The sequence below is a fragment of the Anoplopoma fimbria genome, chromosome 13 (assembly GCF_027596085.1).
Source record: "Anoplopoma fimbria isolate UVic2021 breed Golden Eagle Sablefish chromosome 13, Afim_UVic_2022, whole genome shotgun sequence".
NCBI classification, from domain to species: Eukaryota; Metazoa; Chordata; class Actinopteri; order Perciformes; family Anoplopomatidae; genus Anoplopoma; species Anoplopoma fimbria.
The window spans coordinates 26,095,913-26,123,869 of record NC_072461.1 but is presented as its reverse complement, the minus strand read 5'-3'; the positions used below and the strand labels follow the sequence as shown (position 1 = coordinate 26,123,869).

General features: G+C 40.7%; 1 protein-coding gene across 1 annotated transcript in view; it reads left to right on the top strand.

Annotated features, from left to right (window-relative positions):
• Positions 1 to 27,957, top strand: part of cfap299 (cilia and flagella associated protein 299) — a 76,570-nt gene that overhangs the window by 45,051 nt on the left and 3,562 nt on the right. Inside the window, exons 4-5 of the mRNA XM_054611658.1 lie at positions 14,680 to 14,822; positions 27,723 to 27,852. Of these exons, the coding sequence (XP_054467633.1) occupies positions 14,680 to 14,822; positions 27,723 to 27,852 (273 nt within the window). The remainder of the gene's footprint in view (positions 1 to 14,679; positions 14,823 to 27,722; positions 27,853 to 27,957) is intronic.

Sequence of the window (27,957 nt, the reverse complement as noted above, 5' to 3'; positions counted from 1 at the left end):
GGAGTAGCCTCCTCGTTGCCGTTGACTCCCTCTCTTGACCTTTTTCGTCAGATTTTGGATTTCTTCCGACAAAATTGGGGCCTCAAACATCATTCTGAATTTAAGCGTGGTGTTTGGATTGTGGTTAACAGAATCACGTCAGCCCTTTCTAAGCGTTTACTGTGTGGCTTCATGTATCAGAGGATGCAAGATGTTGAGGAAATGACTTTTAGATTCAGTAATTTTTCCATCTTTATGTGGTTGTTCATGGACGATAATGTTTCGACATCCTGCAGCCGCAACACTCCGACCAAAGAGTGCAAAGAGTTTGTTTCACACATGCTTGTGCTGTTATTTGTTGTGCCTTTTTATTTTACCAATCAGAGTCGGGAAGAGCCTGGTACCGAAAAAGTCTTGATCAAAATAACCATATTGGTGTTGCATTCAACGTTTCCGCGTGTGGCTGCTTCTACAACCCAACCAATGTACTTTTACTCTGTACTTACACCGCAGAGAGGCAGTTCTTTTACAAGTGAACATCTATGCCACAGTTGGATCCAAATGCAGACATGTAGTCAGTAAAAAACGTGGGAAATAAAGTCACTAAATCCCTTAGTCTCACTTCATCTGACAGAAAAAAACTCAAACTTAACTTTTTTCCAAGACAAAGAAGGAAGGAAAATAATAATGTCTCCGGGGCTCTCTGGCGAGTGTGTTTTCACAGAGGTAAATCAGAGGACAACTCCCTCTCAACATCCTCGTTTTTTTCTCTTCTTCTCCATGCCACCTGAGCTGCAGTGAAGGTTTACACCTGTGTTGGCTTCTGACTGAGCACATCAAGGTCACTTGGATTTCCTACTTAAGAACATTTGATGAATATATCTCATATAAACCGCCCTTTGACAAGCTACTTTTTTTCTCACACTCTTCATGACGTCAGAGGTTGCAAACTAAAAGTGGACATAACCTCCTGCACTGACAGGATCAGAGAAACTGGCAAACATGGTGAGGCATCTGTGTGGTTTCAGAGCAAAGGATCAAAGAAACATATTTGTTTTACATCGGTGAGGACTTAACTTTTAATTTGTGAGGCTCAAGCAGATTTGAGTTTCAGGACCAGGAAAGGGGATGTTGGACAGGTCTCACACCTGTACAGTTCTTGGAAATATTATGAGGGTGTCTTTGAAACTCTCAATGAATGGATCACTAATGCAATTAAATCCTTAACCCATTGCAGACTGCATGTGGTGACATGCTGTTTGACCGGGTTCATAGAGTTCTCACTTCCTCAAATGTTCTCAGAACATGTAATGGTAGCCACTCTCTAAGTTTTGCTCAAAGTTTACATCTTTGCAAAATCGTGCTTGAAATGTTTGTACTGTAAATTTGTACTGTTTGGAAAGGCACAGTTTGTAGCATTTTGGAGGATCTCCAGCAGAAATGGAACATAATAGCGGAAAGATTTTCAACCACACAGCTATAGATGCCACCAAATCCTACACACTGTACCCTTAAAGGTAGTAACTGTGCTTTTAGCTTATATATAATTCATGTTATATCTCTGATGTAACACAGTAGGGGCTGTTACTTCAGATTAAGTTAAGTAATAGAAAACTATGTATTTCATGTCATGGTTAGTTATCAATATAACAAGATGAAGTACACATCGGAAGTTACTATAAAGACTTTTCCATTTAGATTTATAATCCAGTGAGCTCATGTCTGCAGCCTTATACGCAGCACTCACAACGACAGGAGAAGAATTCACCCTTATGGAAGGTGCTGGTCAGTCTTTAAATTCCCGTCTGTGTCTGAGGGAAGCATCGGTATGTGTTTACTACTGCCGGATCCTCGTCATGTGGTCGCTGCAGCAGACATCTGCGCCTAAAGTAGTAACTTTGTGAGCTCGGGGGTGCTGCTGTATCTGTTGAGCTGCAGCTGACCAATGCAACATGTATTTGCCTCAACTCGAAAAAAAATCTGTTAAAACATCCGCCTCAAATAACAGGAAGGGAGTGCACTCAAAAATAAAGTTGTTTGTGGCGGCCTTGTTCGTGCCCACTTTAGTTTTAAGGGCACTGTGTAATTTTTGCAAAGCTGCACTGTGGGGTAACTCTGTACGATAATTTGAACCACTTTATAATGATTGGTCTCCAAGGTGACAATGACAAATATTCGGACCCACCAGGATGAATTTGTCTCTGCTTCCAGTCCAATGACTCGCAGGATGTTTGTAACGCGCAGTTTAGCATCGGATGTCGCACGTCATCTCTGTGTTGAATCAGTTGTGCAGATGCAGCCACTGAAGCTCCATACCGAACGCATACTGTAGCGTCACATCAATACTACACATTGATCGTGACATGATTTTGAGTTTGTATTGTCCACACCAAAAAAGTCTAAATTAGGAATAAGTGATCCGGTGATCCACTTCAATTTTGAGTTGGCTGTCGATGGCATTAATGTCCCTTAGTGCATTGCACAAAAAAAACACCTGCAAAGTTTTGTATACTACTAATTTGAATCTTGCCATATGTTTTGGAGGAAATGCAACATTCAAGAGCAACATTTTTTCCAATGTAGTGTCACATCCTTATACAGCATCGTATAAGGAGGTTTGTGGGAATATCATAAGAAGAACTGGGCTACTAGTTTAATGTTAGGGAAAGATCACGGTTTTGGTAAAATGTCTAAAGCTACTGCCAATCAGGCAGCAACCTCTGAAAGGTTCTGAGAAATAAAGCCAATGCTGAAGTGTCTTTAAACCTGCATTCTCTCTACTGTCCATCAGGGGGCGACTCCTCTGGTTGTATAGAAGTCTATGAGAAAATGACTCTACTTCTCTCTTGATTTATTCCCTCAGTAAACATTGTAAACATGAGTTTATGGTCTCAATCTCTAGTTTCAAGTCTTCTTCAACACAGCATGATGTTCATTTAGTAAATGATGCTCCATTTAGAGTCAAACAGACCATAAAGCAGGGGATGCTTTAGGGCGGGGCTACCTTCTGATTGACAAGTTGCTGACACTGTGTTGCAGTGTCCGGGAGTTGTCCGTGTTTTCATCTTAGAACTTTCACAGTGTGTTTCACTCCATGAAAGACAATTTAAACATTTTGGTCGCCTTAATATGTCTTATTTAGTGCTCAGATATACTGAGCTTCACTCTCTCGTGTCCCTTGTGGTTCCAAAAACAGGCTGATATTGTATTTAGATATGAAAACAAAACATTGATCCATGTTAAAAATAATTTCTCCTGACAACCCAGTAAAGTGATGAATGACGGTCCTAACTTCATAGTGTTGGTTTTGTAGCATATCAGTTTCAGCTAAAACAACCCGGTTCTTCCACAGAGTTGAATCAGTCGCCACGGATGACGTGCCGGCCACCACAGACGGTAACGTTGTTTGCATGCCCCCCTTTTCACACAGATGCACGAGGAATAAAATCCTCAACACAGCTACGATTACCCTCAAGGGCTCGCCTTTGTTCCCCCAAGAAAACACAGTAGCTTAGATTCTGACCAGCTCCCCACTGAAAAACAAAGGCTAGAAAACCTCAAGACTTTTGTGTCAGGCATTTACGGACAAATTCTCAGGGTCTCAGATCTTGATAAGCACTCGCTTTACAAATCACACAAACCGTTACCAGGTTTTCTGCACCTGCACAAGCACATCTCTGTGTGTAAGCAGTTTAGTGCTTAGCCATGTGTTCATCTATTGCACTTTGAAGGATGATCACTGCTCATTTCAGTCTAGAAAATACACGTTTCAAATGATCACAGCTCTTCTGGTCCGACCAATCCAATGATACTCAAGAGAAAAAAAGGATCATTTTAAAATAAATTATTAAAGATAGAAATCACGGATTAAGAATAAGCTTCACAACTTTCATCATTTCTGCTAAATAGGGCTGAATCATTTCGGGTGTTAATTAAGATTGGTTTCTTGGTTATTGGGCTCATAACCTATTTTCTAACAATGGTTAAAATGAAAGAGCAAAAGATATCAATGTTTGTGTAAGACTTTATCACCATTTCCATTTTCCTTGAAGAGCCAACGCCAGGCATTGGTGTCGACCATCTTTGGTGTCTTAATGCAGCCATTAGTCATTATATTTTATTGCCACAGTTGACAGGATGATTGTCATATCTAAATCTTTTACATTTAGAGTGATAACGGTTGTGTGGGATTGTGCTACATAAGAGAGGTGTTCAAAATAAAACTGTTTTCCAAGAGTACAAAAAAAGACCTCATTTTGCAAAAAGTCTGTTCTTTTAAAGGACATTTTGAGTCAGAGTCAAGGCCTGATCTAACCTGAAATGAAAAAAAGTAAAACACCAACAAGGTCACGGTTCTGATTATTTTTTTATATGAATTAATATTGGCTTGTAGATGGGAGCTTCCTCTAATAATGAAGTTAAAGGAGCATTATTCTGCGGCCTTCTATAAATAGTTTATGTGAGGCATCGTGTATCCTTTGTCTATTAGCTTTAGTAGCTACTCTTCATATATTAACAGGAATTATTTAAAAGCAATTTCAAAGTAAACAGAGGTTTTACTCTCTATTTAGACATCCAGATTTACCCTGGAGTGTCAACTGTTGGTTTGAATAAAGATATGGAAATATTTTGTTGTTGTTGTTGTTGTTGTTTTACAGCATGCTGTTAGATTCTGCACTACAATCATTTTGAAGCTCTGACTAAGTTGCAGCACATCTATCTGACACATTTGAAACTAAGAAGCCTCAGAATAGTTTCTTCATTTCTTCATATTGCAGTTTTTGACAAACGTGTAAATCACAGTGATATTTCCAAAGAGCCCATCTGCCACATGAGGACAGCTGCCTGCCCTTAGACGTGTACATCCAAATAAAAGACTTGGTTCCATAAACAGGACAGGAAATGCAACAGAAAGGATTAAAGTTCCCACAAAGTTAACAACACCGTAATCCAAAGTTTTTTTTTGTAGACAAGCTTTCGCAACCTCACCAGTGGACAAGCTACTTGGTTTCCCTGCTTTCACATGTATTTTAGGGCTATTCTTGTATTCTTCTTTCCACTGGTAATTTAAAAGCCAGTGGAATGTGGAAAATGATTGTAGGAGTGAAGGGGAGGGAAAAGATATGCCTCGCTTGGTCACTTTGGTGTCTGAAATCCGTGGCTGAGATGGCGTTTGACTGATTTGTGTTTTGACCACATGTGCCAGACCCGCCTGCTATTCTCAACCCGTAATTCCTCCCCGAATTCAGGCATGCGACTAATTTACTGTAGGGCAGGATTTTTCTTTTCTCTTTCTCTCTTCCAGGGAGCAGAAACTTTACCCCTTTTTCTGTTACAGGGCTCTGAACCAAACGCTGTAAGTGATGCCACCTGTCAGCCTGACAGCTTACTCTCCATATGGGGAAGGCAGCTTTATCAGCTGCAGTCGTAGGGAGCAGGGAAATGTTTGCCACCTGCCAAGGATTTCAAACCTTTAACTCTTCTTTAACTAAGAGTGATCCCATTAGTTTTGCTTTTTGCTTTCGTCTTGTTGTCCGGTTTTGAGCGGTGACATGTGGACAGTTTAAGCTAGTTGTTGCAAGTGTCTCTAGAAAAAGCGCCTCTTTAAAAAAGGAACTCCGTCGCGTTGTTGTTGAACTGCAGAGCAGATGGTCCACCGATGCATATCTTGCAAAAAACACTTTGCTGCTTCTGTTGCAGAGCTTTGCATTTATTGCACAGACTCTCTCTTTCTGTTAGGTTTATATTCTGAGTAATACTACACCATTGTTGACTGAAAAAAGTAGAAGTAAAATATTATACTAAGACTATTTGACTTTTGTTCAGACTCCTTGTGACAAAAACCAACATTAAAATTGTGCGAAGATTGAGTTGCCGTTAAGCTACTCGGAAGTGTTGATTTTAGGAAATGTTTTTTATGTTCCCATCAGTGCTTTGTGCTGCAGCAGGAAGCTGCTTTGGCACCGCTACAATAAGAGCTCGGTGTGAATGTGTTACTCTTTCCCAGCGAGCTCTGGAGTTTTAATGGGCACGTCCAGCATGTCTTCTAAAGACAACCCTGACTCCCAGATCAGAAACCACTCCGCTACTTTTTTCTGTCAAACTACAATGTTTTTCATGCAGTCGCGTCTACTCGACGGCGTGTTGTCCTACTGTTGCAATGCATCTTTTTTTTGAGGACGGTGAGAATTCTCCAAACAAAGCACGACGTTAAACCGATGCAGTTCTGGAGAAAAACAACGACGCTGCACCGTGGGCCAAACTAAGGAGGTTTTAATAGAATTCCTAAAACACCAATTGCGAGAAGCAGGATAGCATTTTCTGATTCCCCGTGCCCTGTAATTTGGAGTGTGTGGGTTCAAGCCACTTATTTTGTGGTGACGGCTTTACTGGCGAGTTCTCCAAAAAAGACGGAGGACAAACGCAGCCGAAGGGGGTTGAGCTAGCTTCCTTTGCTTTCCTTGACTGATTGACCGAGCTGCTTCCCCATTTGGTATCTGGCCACAGTTGTTGCTAACCTCACTGGGCGTAGCTGTCCACCATTGGGTGTTTAGAAAGCCCAATAGGAGGACACCTGCTCTTGGATTTATATACTCCGTCTCTTGCACAAACACCCAATGCAGTCTGTTTATGGATGCAGATGGAGAGCACTTGGGGTAAACAAATGCACAAATTTCCAAAAACCTGACGTCTAAACAACAACCAAACATCCAGCATCAGTATTTGCTATGGATCAGCCCAAATTTAGTAATTTAGCCAAACGCGTATATACTGTGTACTGTATGGTTCATTATTGGCTCATCTGGGCTTTAAGTCACATATCCTCTAAGCACTCTTTGGCATCGTGTCCTTTGCATAGTTAAACTTCCCAGAATTTCACAAATTCCTGTGGTCTTCAAGGTCATAAAATGACAAACAAATGAGCTAAAAAAAAAGAACTCTTACGTAGTACGCATCACAATTATATGTGCAAAACCACACGCACTCCTACACACAGTTACAACCCAGTTCTCATGGGAGAAAGGAAGCTGCTGGACATTTGACAATAAATGTATTCATTGTAATAGATCATTACAGGAAAAATGTAAATATTTAATAAGGAATGACCAGAGGTGGGCTACAAAAGATAAATTCGAAAAATGAACAAAAAGAGAAAGGCCTCTAATGCAATAATACATTGCGTAGAATAAAGGGAATGATTCTTTACACCGTTTTGTGTGGCCTGGCCAGCTTTAGAGCAGGGCTTTAAGAGAATACAGATATAACATTAAACCACCATGTCGGGCAAGAAGTCCTTTTGAACAGTTCACTTGTGCATTTTTTGTATCCGGTGCCAAGACATCTGTCTAGTGACACACCCTGTAATTATAAACGAAAGGAAAAGAAATGTCTTTTGATTATTTCCATCCTTATTTCATGCACACACAATAAGGCCTGTTATGGCACTTTACAACCAAAAGCTTTGGAAATTGTCTTTTTTTTTTTTTTCAATTGATTGTGAGGTATCTTGGTATCATGATGGGATCCTAGACGGTGACAGAAACACTCAAATGTTTTAAGTCAAAGTGACCACTGAATCTGTGGGGCAAAGCTGAAATGTGTTCATCTCTTTCCAGGATGGAAAAGATCAGAGCCCTAGTCCTTTATTTATTTTTATAGATATAAAATTCAACTTGGATTTAGACTTTTTAGTGGATGGAAAAGCAGCAGAGTTTGCCAGGAGAGAGAGTGAAGGGAAGTCTGAGAAGGGTGGCAGCCGTCTGTCAGAGCGGCCCATGTGGAGGGTTGTGATGAGAGGGTACGTTAAAGGGTGCTCTGGCAGATTATGGTGGCTCACAGCGCTGTACAAACGGCTCACTACCTTCCGCTCGTATCTAAAAAGGCACTCTTCAACCCATCTTACTCTAATCAATTTGTAGGTAATCCACATAAGCGTTTGCCAGGACAGATGGCATATTACAAAGAGTGTCAAAGTGCGGATAGGTAGGATGCGAAGGACTTTCACCCAGGAGAACGCTGTTCGTGTGAAACCAAATGTCAATGCTGAATTTTTGTCACATGACTTCGGACTTAGGTAACGCCACTTCAGTAGTTATTTTAACCCAAACGTTGACTTATTTGACACTTAACTTACGTACTTAAATAACGCTACGGTTGTGTGTGGACATAGACTATATATATAAGAAGTGGACGTAGTCATCATGACGTCACCTATTGGTTTGTGTTCTGCTGTTTTGAAGCCTCGGGTTTGTCAATTTCGGCGTCTCCATCTTGGATTACGGCCGTCGCCATGTTGTTTGGTTGCAGCCAATAAACGGACCCTATTTGGAATGCGGAGAACTGACGTAGAGACACCGTATACAGCTCTGGTAGGCCTGTCAATCACAGTAAGCTCACCCTAAAACATTCTCTGCTTTATGGTCTGTTTGACTCTAAATGGAGCATCATTTACTAAATGAACATCATGCTGTATTGAAGAAGACTTGAAACTAGAGATTGAGACCATAAACTCATGTTTACAATGTTTACTGAGGGAATAAATCAAGAGAGAAGTAGAGTCATTTTCTCATAGACTTCTATACAACCAGAGGAGTCGCCCCATGCTGGCTGAAAGCGAGAATATAAGTTTTAAGACACTTCCAGCCTTAGTTTGCTGCCTAGTTTGGAGCCAAAAGTCCTCTGTAGCTTAATAGCAGGCTAAACTCTAAGCCCGCCCACTTTTAAGCGCTCCAATCAGATGGTAAGGATTTGATTTACATCTCTGCTGTAACTGTGCACCGCTCAAATATTCAGTTTCACTGTGAAATACGTCACAGTACAGAAGCTAAAGATGCTCCAACATCCGTTTTACTGGAACTTAAATAAAACAAGAAAGGTATGAGTATTGTAAAAACATTACGTGGATACCAGGAAGTGTAGCCGCTGACGTTTCCACAGTAGCTAACGTGTCTAAATAAACTAACAAACAGACACACTCCATTTCCAGAAAGGGGACTTGAGTAAAGCCTGCCAGAAAAGAGGGGCTCCCACCTAAAAACATTCCTGTAGTACGGGGCCATGTTTTCCTTACCCCAACAAATTTACACAGTTGTTAGTGATGGCCCGGGATTCCTCCTAAAGCGCTGCCCACCAATAATAAACAGTATGGCAGCTGACACCGCAAGACACCTGCACAGCTCCCTGACACTGCAGGATTGTTCCCAGGGACTGGGGGGTTGGTGTGGGCAGAGGTGGGCTGGAGAAGGGGGGACATGGGGGCCGGTGGACAGGTTGGTGGTGTCGGTGTGTGTGTGTGTGTGTGTGTGTGTGTGTGTGTGTGTGTGTGTGTGTGTGTGTGTGTGTGTGTGTGTGTGTGTAGGGGGGTTCTACATAGCCCCTTTTAAAACAAAAGACACCAGAGTTCTCAAATGTTAAGCCCTTTCTAACATCTAGCAGCTTCAAGAGAACTTCAAATATTCTATCATTTTAATTAGGGACTATTGGATCAAAGAATACAAGTACAAATATGACCACACATTTGAAACTAGAACAAAAGAACAACAAGAATCTTGACAAATACGGCCACCGCTGTAGTCATTTCAGCCCAAACGCTGACTTATTTTTTACATAACTTTTATACTTAAGTTACACTACTTCTGCTTCAACTTTTAAGCCAAAAGTTTACTAATTTCTCATGTTACTTGTGTACTTAAGTAACAGCACTTCTGTAGTTATTTTAACCCTAAAGTTTACTAATTTGTCACGTTACTTCTGTAGTTAAGTACCGCTTCTACTGTAGTTATTTTAACCCAAACTTTGACTTATTTGTTAAGTAACTTCTGGGCTTAATTACGTTTGTACTGTAGTTATTTGAACCTAAAAGTTTACTAATTTGTCATGTAACTTCAGTACTTTACTAAACCTAACCTAGTAGTTTTGTTGTCCAAACACTGCGGGGGGCTAGTGCAGGTTCCCTGATGGCTTGTTTTGCTGGACTTTAGCAGTAAAACACAATAAAAGAACTAAGAACCTTTCATAAGAATTCATATGAACCGTTGTAATAGACGAAGTTGGTTTTTATGTGGTATCTTCCCAGCCTATTGCTTAATATTTCTCCAAAAAGCTCTGATATGAACTGAATTTGGTTGCTGTTTCGTGGACCATCACTAGATTTCTGGAAACTTGACATTTCACTTCAGCCCTGGTGGAGTCCAGTTAGCTTTTTTTTTGTCATTTTACACTCTTTCGGTGTCACAAACAAACACCTACAGTCACACACACACACACACACACACACACACACACACACACACACACACACACACATATTCAGACGTACCCTCCTCATGCCACAGGATGTCAGGTGGTCCGGCCATTGTGTCCCCACCTGTAGGACATTGTCAAAGCACAAAGGAGGGGCACAGTACGTGTCAGCCCGCTGTCAGCTTCTGTTTGACTTGAATTTGTAAATCCCTCTCTTTCAGCCGTGGGGCTTTGAAAGATTAGCCAAAGGTCTGTGGAGTAATTCACATCTGTGTGGGTCAAGAGAGGGGGATACCTCCGCAGTTTTCACAGGCCACAATAATTACAATTGTCAACAGTGTTCAAGTTTCACTGTTTGTTTCTGAGCACATAAACATGTTCACAGTGTATTTCTGTGGGCGGGGTTACAGCGGGGGATTTGAGACGCTTTGTTGTGTTTATTACCTGCACGGATCGTGGATTTTTTCTACCGTTCTATGTGACCTTCATCTTAAGGTCACTGGTGTTTTCCTTCCAGCCAGCTGAAATTTCAACTGCGTACACATGAAAAAAGAAAGAGTTTCAAAGAGGAGCAAACTGAATATTGGGTATCACAAAGAGCCAGGTTCTCTACCTGGGTCCCGTGCAGCGCTCAGCTTCTCAGGCACTAACCAGACTGATGTTTGCCATAAAGCGAGGGGGGCCTCTCGCTCGCTGCCCTGTGAGGTCACAGCACCTGTTCTTGGTAATTGCTGGCAGGTGACGTAAGGCCCTCCACTTGTTTTCCATGGTGCTGCCTCCAACACAGAGGCTGGAAAGTCCTGTTGGTTGTTTGCGGCAAATAAGCGGGTCTAACTCCCTGAGAGTGAAATGAACTTTGGCTTACCTGTCAAAGGCCATTTAGAGAAACAAAAAGTAATCTTATTTTTTACCCTGAAAAATCTGAGAAAGAAACTGAAAAAATAATAGAGCAAACATTTGTTTACATCATTTTTCACACATCATTTTTGGTTTATTGCAACTTCGGTCGGACTATTGTGTTATCATTTATGATTTGTTTTTTACTAGGATTGGTTTAAACAACGATATAAAGTGACGCTATCTAAATTTATACTGCTTTATGGAAACGTTAGATTTTGCATCAGTGTGATGAAGTGTTTTAATTTGCTGGTTAAGTCAAAAACAGACATTTGTGTCTAAGCTTTCCAATTTCAAAGGATCATTAAAGCCCCATCTGACATCAAATATTATCCTTAAAATTTTACATACAGATGATCTTTATAATCTGCCTTTTGCAGAGATTTTTGTATTATTACAGTCCTAAACATGAACTGCTTAATACCATGACATCTTTAAAGTATAAAAACATAAAAGACTTAAACATTTAATACAGAAACATGAGCGGAATTTAGTTTATTTTAAATGAATGCTGAATTTCGTGTAGAGAAGCATAACAACCAGCCAATCTGGAGCCTGTTCTATAGAACGCCATTTAAATCATTGTTTAAAGTCTGTACAATGTAACACTGATGCCTTTATATGGCCTACATAAGTAGATGAGACCAACCTCGAGAAGATTGTCTATTTCTAAGAAGTTATTATTGATGCTTGTCATTGGTGGTCGGATTCTGGTGAAATCAGAGGAAGTCATTCACCAGAAACTCCTTCAGCTCAGACTCCAGCTGGGAGTCAACACCGACACCACGCTGCTGGAGACCCAGGCTGTATTTCTGGGCCCGCTGGAGGGAAGGGAGGCAACGGGAGAACCAGAACCAGGACTGAGCGGGGCAGACTTATGCGGTAAAATGAGAGGTTTTCTAAAGGGACTTTGGTGCTCGGAAACACTACCATTTTTGTCCACAGGGACCGCCAAAATCAACACAAAATGAAAGTTCCTCATAGCAGCTTTAATCTTTATATAATTGGACCCACACTTGGAAGGTATTAAAGTAAAATGTTGCGTTTTATACTGGTTCATTTTGCCAACTGACCGTTAGAATATAATTATCCTCCATGGATGATTTTAACTTTTCTTATCGCCACCACCGAATTGTTACTCGCCTCCTTTTAACTCTGCCGGTTCCACCTGATGATGTCTTTTCAAGGCTGGCTGCAGGAGGACAGAAGCCAGTAGATAGGGTATCTGGCCCAGGCCTCCAGCCAGCTGTGAACCTGATAGCATCTGTTTTTAACGTTTGAGAGACAGAGAGAAAGGAGCCCTCTTTTCTTCTGAGCTCTGGAGGGCTAGTTATCTCACGCCTTTCTTCGTAAAGGGATCCACAGATGGCCCCGTGTCCTGACAGTTATACAAATGTGATACCGCTAGCCGAGGTGTCCCTCTTGGATCCTCTTACTGTGTTACTGTAGGCCCACAAGTGGGACTCATTCACGCTCAGAGTAAACAAGACAAGTCGGAGACAAAAGGAATCCTGTTTTTCTCAAGCCGAGGTGGAAAAGCTCCTGTTTTATCTTTGTGAAGGCAGACAAAACAACCTCTTCACACCTGAGTGTGTCCTCTGTTTAAAGTTCTTCCCATCCATTGTCATCACGTGTTATCTGAACCATCAAATCGACATGAAAAGATCATTTCATGTTCGGCTGTCCCCCGAGGGGATTTGGACAACTTGCCTTTCATTTGCTTTGTCTGAATCCGGTGACAAAACCATTTGTCATCCTTTTTTGTTTTTCCAGGTTATGACTGGTTTGGACTCACTTCAAAGACCTGAAGAACAGTCGGGAAGCTGTCTAGATTGATGTGCTTTGTTTGCGTTGGAGTATCCAAGGTTTTCTTCTTCTTACTCATAGAGTTCTAATCAGAAATCAGTGTTTGGATTAAAGAGAGCCAACCTGTCGCCCATCACATCCAGAAGTTTGTTTTTCTCGGCTGGTGTGTTCATACTCTGGGCCGTTTTGTCAACTAAATTGAAAATTTGAAATGTTTTTAGCAGTCAAACAGCAACTTCTGGTTCTGCCGAGTGAAGCCAATGCGGAAGTGTCTTAAAACTTGCATTCTCTCTAGTGTCCATCAGGGGGCGACTCCTCTGGTTGTATAGAAGTCTATGAGAAAATGACTCTACTTCTCTCTTGATTTATTCCCTCAGTAAACATTGTAAACATGAGTTTATGGTCTCAATCTCTAGTTTCAAGTCTTCTTCAATACAGCATGATGTTCATTTAGTAAATGATGCTCCATTTAGAGTCAAACAGACCATAAAGCAGGGGATGCTTTAGGGCGGGGCTACTGTGATTGACAGGTCGCTGTCACTATCAGGTCAGATCTGAAGTCATTGCAACATAATGTTGGCGTTTTATCTCTGTTAGGGTCGGTTCAGGTTTGCCCCATTTTGAATTTGGTTTTATGTCCTCGGCTCTACTTTAAGCCAGATTAACTGTCTGCTGGTCTCTTTTTGAACTTGTTTCTTTAAGAAAAGAAACATTTATCTATTAATGTTGGGGTTTTGGATATGGATATATAACATCAAGGCTCAGGTTTTCGGGTGGTTTTAATGTTAAAAGCGAAACTGAGTCAGCTTCTCTCAAAGCAACCTAATCACCAGAATAGAATGTTGGCATTGTACCTTTCTGCAAACCACAGATGTGTTGAATGTCAACATGTCTGTACCTTGAACTTGAAGAATACACCTCAAATCAACAGTTTTTACATATGTGTACATGCACATTGTAGTGTCTTAACTGCTGTTGGCACTTTTGCCTTTTTAAAAACTACACTCTCAACTATGCTTTGATTGGGGGCAACACAACTACCACTGCTTTGTATAATAATAAATAAAGTTACTTTTGGCTGCTCTAGGCCACTTCTGAACCAGTGGGATTGATTGGTCCATCAAAGCAGGCTTGTGGGAAATTGTGTTCTTTTAAACAAACCAAAAACATCTGAAAAATTGAATAATCATTGAATTAGTCATTTTTTTTTCAGCTGACTCTAGTCAAGACAAGTCAACTTTATCTACATGTATTCTCTTTTAAGGCCCTGTTTTTGTCTTTCCTTGAGTTCCCCCCCCCCTTTTTTTTTTACCCCCAAAAGGTTCTCAACTATTCACAACAACTTACAGTATAACGTTTGAACTCAGGACTCCACATTTCATGCCATTCCAAGCTAAATTCTTGCCCGGACTGTAGGTGTGCTGGAACGGAACTGAGACTCTGGTTACTGTAAGTCAAAAGGATTCAGCTCCGGGTCCCACGCACTTATCGGAGCAGGATATTCTGTAGACGGCCCACCTCGGCGAGCACCGGGGCCCGTCGCAGGACGACATTAGTTGGATTGGTTTCTAATTTGAACCGTATAACACGAGCTTTTGTATTTCATAGTGGGAGGATTTGTAACAGATCCTTTCTATCTTTCCACTTTTAACAAGTGACACTGGCCTTCCTGGCGTTCACCCAGGAGGAGCTTGATGGCCATGATTATTTACACAGAGGGTTTCCTTCTTTTTCTCTCTTTTTTCTTTTTTACAGTCGGTCATTTTCATAAGGGATCATAATCCTCTTGGACAGGAAGTGTCTGGCTATATAGACTACGCCCACAGACTCAAGACCAAAGATTTTGAACCATATTTCAGCGGAAAGAAGAAGCTCATGCCAGGACGCTCCGATTTATGGTAAGTCTCCTTCCATTGTAACATGTCCACGTCAATTTGGGGAGGCCTTGACTCGAGTGGGATTTGACAAGATTTGAAGGGTAAGGAAATCTTATTATGCAGGATTAAAGACTCGGGTTGACGTGAGAGACCAATATAGGCTTGGAAGGAGCCGAGCAGAGGGCCAGTATAGTTAAATGTACAGCACCAGCCCTCCGTGGCCTCAGCATAGATGTGGAATAAATACACAGTTCTGAAGTAAAGCTGAGCGGAGCTGCCACAGAGCTGAACCTGTCTGGACGAGACGGACATGAATCAGAGTCAAGTGCAAGGCGGGCTTAAAGCCTGAGATTGTCCTCATCTTTTGATGTGCAGTAAATTTATCACCACAGATAAATGCAATATATTGAATAGCCATGAGGATTACATACATTAACAGATAAACAGATCAGATAATTGACTAATTTACCTTAAGAGGCCCTCAATACGCATTTTACTTCATCAGCTTGTGATCTAACGGTCCTATACCAACAATCATCTCACTGACTATTTCAGATCGATAGATTTTAAATTCAACATCTTTTTTTTTTTTGATTGGTGGACAAACAAAACAAACACTTTTAAAATGTAACCTGGAACTCAAGAAAATGTTTCTCTGTTCTCTGATACTTTGCAGGCCAAAGGGTCCATTGAGTAAGTCATAGGTTTATTAATCGATGATGAAATGATTATTAGTTGCAGCACCAGACAGGTGTGAGAATGACAGTTTTGATTAATTTGATGAAGCAGCTCACACAAATACACTGATGCTTACATTTTTGGGGGATCAGAGCCGTTTAAAGTTGAATTAACCATACATGCTCTACATTGTATGTCATTTCTAGTAGCCTAAATATCACAATATAAAACATGTTATCTTTCTTTCTGTCAACAATTTTATTTTCAGTTTATAGAGGTTACACGCTAAATGTTACCTTAAAGAAGAATAGTACATAACATAACATAATGGCTCACTATACAAACAATCAGGCTGACAGTCAAAAAAAGCACAAGCAAACATCACAAACACAGATCACCAGCCTTCATATTATACCTGCCATAACAACTAAATATTATTATCATTTGGATGTTTTCTGTTTAAACATGCTTGCTGTTAGGACACGGTGTAAGGCTACTAGAATTTCAACATTCCTGAAAGTCGCAGTGTCTAAAAAGACACTTATACTAGTGAAATAATCTAAAATAAACATATAATCCCAGAAACAAATCTAAACATGGATGCTATAAATGAAAAAGAAAGACAAGTTTTTCAGGAGCTTTAAACCTGGCACATTCAGCCAGGATACACCACGTACTGTACGTTGGACACAGCCTGCCATTGGTGCCAGTCGCATAACTCCAGGCCAAGCCACAAGTGAACTGCTGACCTTACAGGTGTAAGCTAAAAATCTAGTCCCTCTTTATAATTCGTTGTCCTTCAGGAGAGCTCCGCCTGGACATAGAGAGCTGTCAGCAAATTACCGGAGCCAAAACCATTCCCACATTCCACATGCTCGTGAATGGTAACATATTATCAACATTTCAGATACGTGCGAAAAATCTCATGAGGACAAACACGACTAGACGAGGGGAGTAATGAGAGTGAGCATGACATGGTGGTTTTCAGGGTTCAGCCAAATGACAGTGCACCCTGTATAACCTCACTGTCACTGGGCAGAACATGCTCCCTAATGTCCCATTTCTTAAGCTAAATCAGGCCTTTTGTCTTTTTCTGACAATTATTCCTGTTGGGTAGGACTCCATATCACGAGTTACGCTTTATAACAGAGGCCATTAGGGAGAAAATTACAATAGGTTGTAAACAAATCCCCAGCTTGACCATAATGTCCAAGTATTCAGAGAGTGAAAATGCTACAGAGCATACCTGAAATGACCATAATCATTTTTCATGGCGTTGTAAAACTGCTTGACAGTGCAGCTCGTATTATATCTTATGAAAAACTCCTCGTTTTTGTGCGTTTTTTCGAAGAAAGCCAAAACACCTTCAATTTCTGCTCCTCACATGCATATGGTCTTTTCAAAATAAACTTCCGTCTTCACAGGAAACTGCTCAGTTAGGTTTAGGCAACAAAACTTCTTGGTTAGGTTTAGGAAAAGATCGTGAAATATTTAGTTAAGTTTTGGAAAAGATCTTAAAATAGTTAGGTTTAGTAAAATATGGTGAAATACATAGTTAGGTCTCAGAAAAGATTGTTATTTGGGTGAAATTAACCTTGGAAAGTGCCACAACTACCTTTAACCATAAATTACATTAAAAAAACATAAACCTTGACTTGTCGTTTCACATGGGGAATGAACGTCGGTCTTTTTAAATGTCACAGAAGCAAACATAATGCCTTTATTAATATTCTTGAATAATAATAAAGACACAGTCATATTTCAATAACTAATAATCAAAGAATACCTCAGAGATCCCCAGTTTTATAAGCACAATATCCATGTTAATATTAAAAGTACAATATCGTTCAAAACAGGTACTCCTCATTTTTCTTGCATTTTCCTACAACACGTGTCGATTTCCTCTTGGTACATGCATAAGGACGTTTCTAAATAAACTTCTGTTTTCACAGGAAACAAAAGTTAAATTTAGGAAATCACACAGCACATCATTTTTTCACAGGTATAGCTATGAATGCTAAGAGTTTTACTACAGCATTAGTAGGACAAGAAGAATGGAAGCTCTGTTTTTATTTGTGGAAGTGGTTTTCCCTTTCTTTGAAACCAAAGTGTCAGACATGCGAAGCTTTGTTGTTTTATTTATCCATTTTCTCACCATGTGCTCTGACACACAATCCCCGCTCGTGGCCTTGAACTCGGCCTCCTCTCCTCCTCGCCGAGTGGAAGCCCTAACAAGCTGTAGGTGTGAGTCATTGGGCGAGCATGCCTGGAGGTACAGCCGACTCCCTAATGATGCTTTTATGAGGCTTCTCCCCCCACACGGGTCTCCCTCCATCTGACTCCCCCTCTCTTTACTCACACTAAACCCCCGCCGGATTTGCTCATCTCTCTTGTCTTTATTTTCAACTTTTCTAACCTCCCGTTCATGCTTTGCTACCTCTCCCCTTCTCAACCCCCCCCTTTTTTTTTTTTTTTTTTCATCTCTGTCGGGAACAATAACACCCAGTGTGGTTGCCGCTAAGAGGGAGCAGATGCTGGAGCTGCTGCCCACTCAGTGCACTAAACCTCCCACCGCAGGACTCTGAATCCTGTCCCTCCTCCTCCTCCGCGGCCACAAAGAACACAGAGCAGCGACACCAGCGCCAGCTCCGGCCTCCGCCTCCCACCTCCAGCGAGGAAGGGTGGATAGGTTCACGTCCACAGTCTGCAAAGTCTCAAGGGGGTAAAAAAAAAAAAAAAAAGAGCAGTAGAGCAAAGTATCACCCCGGAGCAAAAGTATGTACATTTAGAAGACAAGAGGTAGAACTTGGGTTCGGAGGGAAATATTGATAATGTAAAATGTAAAACATGTCTCTGCTACAGCGTTATTACAAATTCCACATTGTTGATATCTCTTTGCAAAATGAGAAAAAAACTCAAACTGGATGCTAAAGACTTATCGTATCAAGCTTTTGTCCTTTGACATTAACCTTTAAATTCATTCCATTTTTAAGTTCGGGGCAAGATTATGTGCAGACAATTTTTTTTAACATCTTCCCTCCATTATTTTCTACCTTAATCTTACTCCAATTAAATTGTTTTACTTTTTACCATATAAAAATTCAGTTTAATGCAAAATTTAAGTCTGTTGCAAAAAAAAAAAGGGAATAACAGCTTTCTTTCTTGAGGCTGTTAATTTAGACTTTTGTCACTAATGGACCTCTGTGTCTTTATCATTTAGTCAGGTCTGTCACACTCACTCCTATATTTTGATTTACATATTTCAGTTTCCTTTTCGTTTAGATTATGTTCTCAGTCACCTCCAGGATCTTTGCATTGACTCTATAGGAGCAGCGGGGAGCAAAAAAATCAGCAGAACGCTGCGCTTGATTTATTTTAGCAGGCACACCGTGTGGGTGGGACATATAAACATAATTTGTAAAAAGGCATATGTATTAAACCTCTGACCTCCTGGGAAACCTGGTTTAAGTAAATCCAGCACAGCACTTTCCTTGTTGCATCTGTAGAAAGTTTACATCAAGAAGCCGCCGCTAATAACTCAAAACCACATCACAAAAGAAGCAATAATTGGTAATAATGTGAAAAAAAACTTACAAAAATTGTAAATACTGATATTATGTGGAGATAATTTATATAAAAAAGGGATTTCAAAGATATGAATGACTGTAGCTTTATGAGACCTTATGTGACTGCCTCTAAAAGAAAAATAAATGTAAGGTACACATTTGAATCTAGTCTGTTTCAGTTCCTTTAAAGTTTTAGCTGGGTATCATTTAAAAAAACCATGCTGCCAGTACCAGTACCAGTGCCTTCACTGAAACTGATCCCAATAGAGTTCTTCATTTGATACCCATCATGTGAACAGTCAAAATCTGTCAGCACTGTTGCGATCGTTGGCGCTGTTAGCGTGTTAGTGTGCAGGAAGGCAATCCCAGCTGTGTTATTTGTTTCTGCCGTGGACGTGGGCCGCTTGCAGTGATTGGCTGAGAGCAAAAACTATACAAATAGTCATCTTTTTTCTAGCTCTGGGCAGAATCGTTTGCTGGTCGTGTGACTGGAGAAGTTTCAAAACTACCTGATAGTGATTCACTTTGGTTGATACCTTTTAAGGCAATGAATACAGATACCCAGCCTTATTTAAAGGTGCTGAGCATAGCTTTGATTAAAAGAGATTGCCCTCCCACACGACCCTCCACAGTGCGATGGCTGAGCAGGTGGCTAGAAGCTAACAGGGCTAACAGCGCTCACAACGGCAACAGTGCTGACGGAGCAGCAGGGGAGCCGGAGGGTGGTGGCGTTATCAGCTGTAACCGCCTTATGACAACAGAACTCAACAGCCACCATGAGCTAGCCAGTCAGGCACGCTGCCTCAATTGCACTTACATGCATGCACGGCCGTAACGGCGATGTAAACCAAGCATGGAGAAGATTAAATTACAACACACACACACACACACAGGGAGAGTGTCTTCATTCTCTGCTCAGGTAGACTCAACTCCTCTGTATCTTTACATAGACGATGGTTGTCTCTGAATATTTGATTTAGCAACTTTACTTTAAGGGCAAAATCTGACACTTTACATTTATGGTAAAGGAACCGCTTAAGTTATAACATATCACAAGGGTTTAAAGGTTCAATCTTTATTACCTTTTTTGTCTCCATTACGTTTTACTCTGAGCTTCCAACACACACACACACACACACACACACACACACACACACACACACACACACACACACACACACACACACACACACACACACACACACACACACGCATAAATATGCACACACTAAAGTCCCGACCCTCATCTAATTATCCCACAGATCTGCCGCTCCGTGCACCCAGCTTCCTGCCACTCCAGATGTGCCTACAGCATCTCTGATGTCTATTTAATGTTCCCCCAGCAAAGTGACCATCTGTTTATGCACTCTGGCTGTTCCCCTCCTTCCTCTCTCTATCTCTCTCTCTCTCTCTCTCTCTCTCTTTTGCTCTCTGTGTTTAGGAGACTTCTTTAAGAGGCCGGGCGACATCTGACATATATGGAAGTCCTAATTGATTCTTTTTTCTTTTTTTAAATTGTTGTTGTTTTGCAAAAAAAGCGAGTTTCTGTATCCTCTTAACTACATAAAAGAAAATACATCGTTCTTCTTAAGTCAGCAATACCATACATTCACTATTCTTAGAATCCTTCTCATTTAAACACACTCCCTTTACCCTGGGTGGATTTGGCGACAGACTGAAAGATTGAACTTGAAGGATCCGCTCGCTGGAAACACAGCGCATGCCTCCTCCGAAGCCAAAGCCATATTGCCTCCACGCTCAGCCTCTGCAATGCACCTGTGTGTCTGGCTTCATTTTCCCGCTGTGAAAATATTTGCACTGCTGTCCTATTTTATTAACTTTTAATACAAAAGAGAAACTGTTCCAGCTCCGAAAAAAAGGTGTATCGGCGGCTCGGCCAGAGGCATTGTGTCCGGGCTTCAATGGCAATATTTCATACTGTAGGGGAGTTTGCCAGCTTGATAGATATTTGCCGATATAAGCCGGAACGTTCCGTGTCATGCGCGTTGATCTCCGCACATGGCGCACACATACTTCATTGGCTGGAAACCTCGGGGTTAAATCCAGTCAGGCTGTTTGTTCTCAGTGCTGATGCTGTTTGGACTGTGTTTGATGGATTAAGTCGGTGTTCCACCAGCAGTATATGATCATCGCAGACCTCCTGCCAAGTGTGACGAGCTTTTCTGTCCATGTGTGCTGTGCAATTTATCAATTAATCTTACGAAACGATGTCTGCACTGTATGTCAAGCATTTAAAGAAGGACGGCTAAATGACACTATTTATCAGTGACCATACATCTTTTTTTTTTTAGGTTCCAGCGTTAGTGTGCATTCTTTGAATATGAGTAAAGGTATTTTTTTAGGCCCTTTTTACAAACAGAGGTTGACCCTTGAAGATTTAATGGAAGACCTGATTGCCAACTGAAACATCTTAAAGTATGATATGAGCGTATGGTGTACTGCACTCAAAACAAGCAGCTTGTGTATATTTTAGGATTGTTAATATAAAAGTGAAAACTCTAACCTGCATTGGCCTAAATGTAGAATTATACACAATATGCAGCATGGTAAGTAGGGTGAGGGTCTACATCATGTAAAAAGGTCAACATTTTTGGTGTGTACCCATTTTTTTTTTACAAAAAAAGCCCTGTTTATAAAGTGGAAAACATTTTTGATTGCTTGATTAGTCTATAAAAGTCTAAACGATAGTGAAGGATGTCCATAACTATTTCTTAGAGGCCAAGGTGACAACTTCACGTGTTCTTTTGTATGACTAATGGTCTAAAATCCCCCAAAAATCAGTTTACAATGATTTTGAAATAAAGAAGCAGCAAATCATTGCATTAAAATAGTGGAACCACCAAAAAATGTGGTATTTTGTTTGATTAAACCAGTAAAACGATTAATTGATTATAAAAAGTTGCAGATCTACAGTATTTTCAATTGATAGATAAAATAAACAAATTGTCTCGGCTTTATCTTTTGTGACATTTGACCGCAAAAATGGTGAGAAAAAAACATTATGCACCAGATATTTTAAGTGAAAAGTAAATACGCCCTGCAAACGTTATTTTTAAAGTCTGATCATTTTCTACCTGAATCTGATTTCCCCTAATTATTTCAACTGTCTTTTTTGCTAAACAACAAAAGGGACAACAAACTTAAACATAAGTACAACATGAACTCAAAGGCACCAAGGCTCCCAATTTTTGAAACCCATAAAGCACTTCACACGTGAAAAATTGCAAATATCCCAGATGAAACCAAAAATAATGATTGAACAAAGGTGAGTGTTGGTGGGTGTTTAGATTTGAGTTTGTTAATGGTGTTGCAAACTGGACGAGGGCCATCCGTGATTTGGCGTTGAATCGGACCCATGACACCCCCAGAAGGCTTAACAGTAAATTCAACTTGTTTTAACTCAATACTGCAGAGGCCTTTTTTGTGATTTACATTGGAAACATTAACTTCAGAAACACTTATTGGACGTGTATTCTTCAGCCACTACAGAAAAAAAAAACCAGCTGAACGAATACACATGCAAGGTATTTGCTCTTTTATGATATATATCATCCAGCGCAGAGAGTCCAGCTCCTCTGAGCCCTATAATGAGACTGTTGACATTACCCTGGAAAATGACCGCCTGGAGATAACAATAGCGCTAAGCACGGTAACTATGGAAAGTGAAAGGACACAGTGCACGTGTCAAACAGCCGTGGTAAATGCATAGGGAACCAGGAACCGGTGCTGAGAGCACCGTCATTGTTTCCACCAAATCCAGGTTCTCACACTTTAACTGGTCCATGTGTCTGGGTGTGGTGCCATCCAGCTGCTGGAGCGCTCTTTGTGACCAAATGTGCACCGACCGTGCAGTTAGTTGCCCCGGTGACAGTTCATATGGGACGGCGAGGGAGGTGGGTCCAATAAACACATCCAAGTAACGTATGAACGAAATTCTCGGCATTGCTTCAAAACTACACTTTCGTCAGTCTTTTTCATGTTCAGTGTTAAAATATCTCACATCTGTCCCGTTTCTCTTGCAAAAGTAAGCGGTTCACCATGGAATAAAAGTGGTCGACCAAAGAAATGTTAATTGTTGTATGGCATTTTGGTATAAATAGGCACTGAAACGCTGTCAGGTCTAATTTACAAAGAGAAGAAGTCTGCATGTGTCTGAAAGGAAGTCTCAGACAATATAATTTTCCTTGGAGTTTTAAGGGAGAAACCTCAATTTGTATTTCATAATTGGGACATTGCAGCAATCTATTCTGAACATGCTTTACTCAGCTCTGTTGGCAACTTGAAAAAAAAATGCCAGACCTCTCGTCCTATCATACCTTATAATTTTATGCATCAGTGTATTTCCCAACATAGTTTGGTATGTTCAGGGGCGTCCAGTTCATGTGTTGTGCTGGAGGGCAAGATAACTCCCAAAGCCGGCACTAGATGGTTGACATCTGAGCCGTCAGATGGTGTCCAGCATCTCAATGGCCAAAATTTACTGCATCTTATAGTAGCATTAAAAAAAGTCTACTAGAACTGGACGATATTGATAAAATCTTCTAACATAGTTTATGTTTGTCTCTAGCACACTATTGTTAGATATTGTGATGTGAGCCAAGTACAAGTCAAGTAATTTGAGCCAAGTCCAAAGTCAAGTCTCAACTCAAGTCAATTGAGCCAAGTCCAAGTCAAGTCCTATATCATTGGAGACTAGTTAAAGGCAGTTCCCAAGTTAAAGTCCATAAAGACAAGTCCAAGTGAAGTTATGAGTCATTTAAAATGAGTCTAAGTCAAGCACCAAGTTAAAGTCCATCAAGACAAATCCAAGTCAAGTCCTGATTCATTTGAAACAAGTGTAAGTCACATACCAAGTTAAAGTCCATCAAGAACAGTCCAAGTCAAGTCTTGAGTCATTTGAAACAAGTCTAAATCAAGTCCCAACTAAAAGTCCATCAAGTCCAGTCTCAAGTCAAAGCCAATTGAGACAATACCAAACTAAGTCTTAAGTCAAGCCAGTGGACACAAGCTCAAGTCAAGTCTCAAATAATTTAAGACAATTCCAAATTTTGTGTCAAGTTAAAGTTAATTCACAATTCAAGACTGAGCCCAGCCTTCAAGCTGGAGTGCGTAACTTTTACATATAAATGAACTTCTGTTACATTCAAAATCTTTCCAAACGAGTTCACACAATGCTGATTAAGCTTATCGCCGCCAGGGAAAGCCCTCTGTATTTTGCAGTATACCGGAGTTGCGGTGACTCTTCCGCTCTGGCGCACCGGTGATGTGCTTTACGTCAACCAGCTGGAGCTAAAGGGGTCAGGAATGGGTCGAGACCTTTGCGACCTTAGCGAAAGCAGCTGCTAGGAGCGTGGCCCAAGCTACGGCTCAAAATCCTAAGAAGCTTTCAGAGGAAGGACTAAGGTAAAAAAAAAAGAAAAGGAAGCAATCGATAGCGAGGACAAACCTTTCTTGGGTGGGGAAAATGTGTCGAACTCACCTACAGATAGACGTCTTAATCATGCGTTGACAGTGTTTCTGTAATTAGCCAGAAGGGTTTGGGAGAAAAAAGTTTCGCCCTCCAGCTTGAAGTCAGTCATTTAAGACAAGAACAAGTCAAGTATAAAGTTAAAGTCCATCAAGACAAGCTCCAAGGCTGTTAGAGATATTATGAAGTGTCTCAAGTCTCAAGTACTCGGGACACTTCATACTTGCACATATCTTTATAAGCAAAAGTGATGTGAATTCTTATGAGGCTCACATGGAGATTGACCCTGAATAACTGTCTAAGGGAATATGACAAGTAACCAATCAAGGAAAACTTTATTGCTACAACACCAGCTGTAAAGTCAGCCACTCTTGCTATTGGCTGGAATAGCTGACTGTATTCATAGCTATTCAAAGAGCATTCAGAAAAATATGTATTTACATTTCCCAAAATTGCATCGAGGGGTCTGTCGGTTTTGGAAAGGCCACATTGGTACGTTTTTTATATTGCTTGTACTATATGTTTGCTTTTAATTTCTAGCGAGCATGCTTAATATGTTGCAGTCCGTGCATATTTTTATGGCTCAGATGCAAACGGCTATTTGCAAACTGGGTTTTATGTGCCACAAGAGATTACCTCTGAAACAGATCCTGTAGAAAACATCTTGACATCAGCCAAACAGCCAAAGTATTTTAAAGATCGCAGAGGTCTCTCAATGTAAATGTAAACATTCTGAGTTGTATTTTACATAGTGTGGGTCATTAATACTTTATACCTGCCGTTCATCATGTATTGGCTCCAGTAAAGCATCACAGCAAGGGAAATATAACCTGCAGCATGCTGGCACCTCTCCATTATGTTATGGTCCAATATTTACAACTTGCTGCTGCAGCTTTGGACCTCTCAGCTCCCCAACAGAGCGTACCTCGTCCCAGATTTACACTGAGCTTCCTCCCCGAGGTCCAACTTTGTTCTTGGACCACAAACCGCTACTGGGGAACAGCCGAGGCCCGCTAGAGCAACCTCCGGCGCCTCACAATGTGACATGTGGGGTTGTGTTACTACTATCATAGTGCTTCACACAAAAAAAAGAACACATTCCAGAACATTAGCTTAACAATAACAATTTGAATACAAAGACAAAGTGGTTTGATACCAAATTAATCTGATGAATTAAAAACAGATGGGGCACTAAAACTCAATCTGGCCCATAACCAGCTTATAGTTTCACCTTGTGAGTCTGTGTGTGTGTCATCATTTCAAAATGTGGTCCTGGAGCAGGAACTACCACAGAGGCGGTTTTGAGCACTTAGCCAGGTGTTTATAATTATATTTCTCTCTGTCTGTCTGGAGACAGATTTTGTCACCGCGATAGTCACAAAATGCAGTCACCAAACTTTAGAGGTGTGTTGTTGAGATCAAAATGTAGTCAGAGTTCGAATATGGTTGTGGTCTGAACAAGGGCCTAGGAAGTAGAGGCGTAGAAGGTAGGGAAGCGGCCATTGACAACCCCACTTTACGCCCCTAACCTAATATGGTGTTACGGCTGATTTGACCCAATAGCAAGTTGGTCTTTAGTTTAAAATTGAAATTTAAACCAAAGACTTGTGTCCTTGGGTTCCATGCCTGGTTCGTCTCAGATAAAAGGTTGGGCTAAATCCAAACTTAACATGGGAACAATGCAGTGTTCAACACTACCTAAATGAGGTGTTTCAACTTCCAACTTGCCTCATAAATTCACATCAACAATGAGAGAAGATCTGCCAATTTGGTGGTTAGAAAACGTTTCTTCTCTTCAAACAAACATGTTGTCTCCACCAAACTGCTGGATATGCTATACTTGATCAATGAATTGAGCGGGATAAATGCTACCTAATTGAGTTACATAGCACATGTTAATAAATCACATCCTCAAATTGATGCCCATGCTCGATGTATTAATGCAACCTGAAGTTCCAATCTTTTTGGTCCCTTTTTGCTCTGTCACACACTATTGCCCTACTGTATCAAAAATAACAGAAACTCTAAAAGCAGAGCACGTTCCAATCGGATGCTGTAAATTAATCTGTCATTTATTTTGGAATTCAACCCTTTCTTTGGTTTCAATTGCTTATTAGCCACAGCTTTACTTTAATGCCTGGCTTGGCCTTTTCCAACATAGCGCTCTCACAATCAAATTGGAGACAGACTTCTACCTTCTGCCTCTCTTACCAAAGATACTTAACTCTGCAGGTCGCTTTCCTTTCTTTTCTGCAAAGCAAAGATCTTTTATGACCTGCTGTTGAATATTGATATGATAACAATGGCCATGTAATGCTCTGTAATCCGTGAAGTTTTCTTTCTTCCGTGAAACATGCAAAGTCGTGACCTCAGTATGGTTCTCAAGTGTTGTTTTAAAGCCTCCTGCTGTGTGAGCTTATAGAGGAAAATGTTACGAAAAAGCAGAATGCCAAATGTTAAGGCAGCACGAGCATATGTCTTTTTTTTCTTCATGAAAAACACATGTATTAACAACAAGTTTGAAATGTTTTTTACCCTAACGAGAGAAAACTTTGCAGACCGAGCGTCAACAATCCACAAACTTGAAAATAGAGCCATGTCCTGTCTTTTCACTCTGCATCATGTGGCAGAAATGGGACAACCCAATCACCGAACAACCTGAAAGAAAACTCTTTATGCTTTTGAGATTCATGTGAAACTCTACCAATTTCTCCAAATGATTGACAATGGCAACCTGGCAACTGTTACTGTTGAAAGGCTAGACAGAATGCAAGGTAAGGGGCAAAACATATTTGTATTCCTGGTTCACATTGTGTCTCGTTCATAGCTGATCTGTTTTCAAGTTTTCTACAAAATATATAACCATGTCACCACCCTGCTTGAGTGCTATTGGTGGCAGGCATCCTTTCATTGGAATACATGGGTTTCAAATATGTTTCTGTTAAGCAACTTGCATGTGTGGGCCCACAAAAGCAAAAACAAACCAAATGGCAGGGCAGCACAGCCAGTGCAACACAAAACTACTGTTTGTCATGTAGTTACCTTTCTATTCGTGCTGTACCTAAAAATAGCTAAAAGAAATCTTTCAAAATAATTCTTCCCAAACAACTTTGCTCCCAAAAGAGAGATAGAGGTCCAAAAATGGTTTAGCCCAGTCATCGAACAATTACTGTTTCTTTTTCTCCACAGCTACTACAACTGGAAGACACAGGTGTCCACGTCCAACTCGAGCCCAAACTTTGAGGTGATTTATGACGACCCCAACGGCCTTCTCTTCAAGAACAAGAGGGACAAAAAGATCCTGAATGTGGACCCATTGGTAGGTTTTGTTGTTGTTGTTTTTGTCCTGCTTTGTTTTTAAGCCCCAGGGAGACAAATGGCCCTGCTAATTAGATCAGTTCACCTGTTCCAAGGCTGTAAAAAT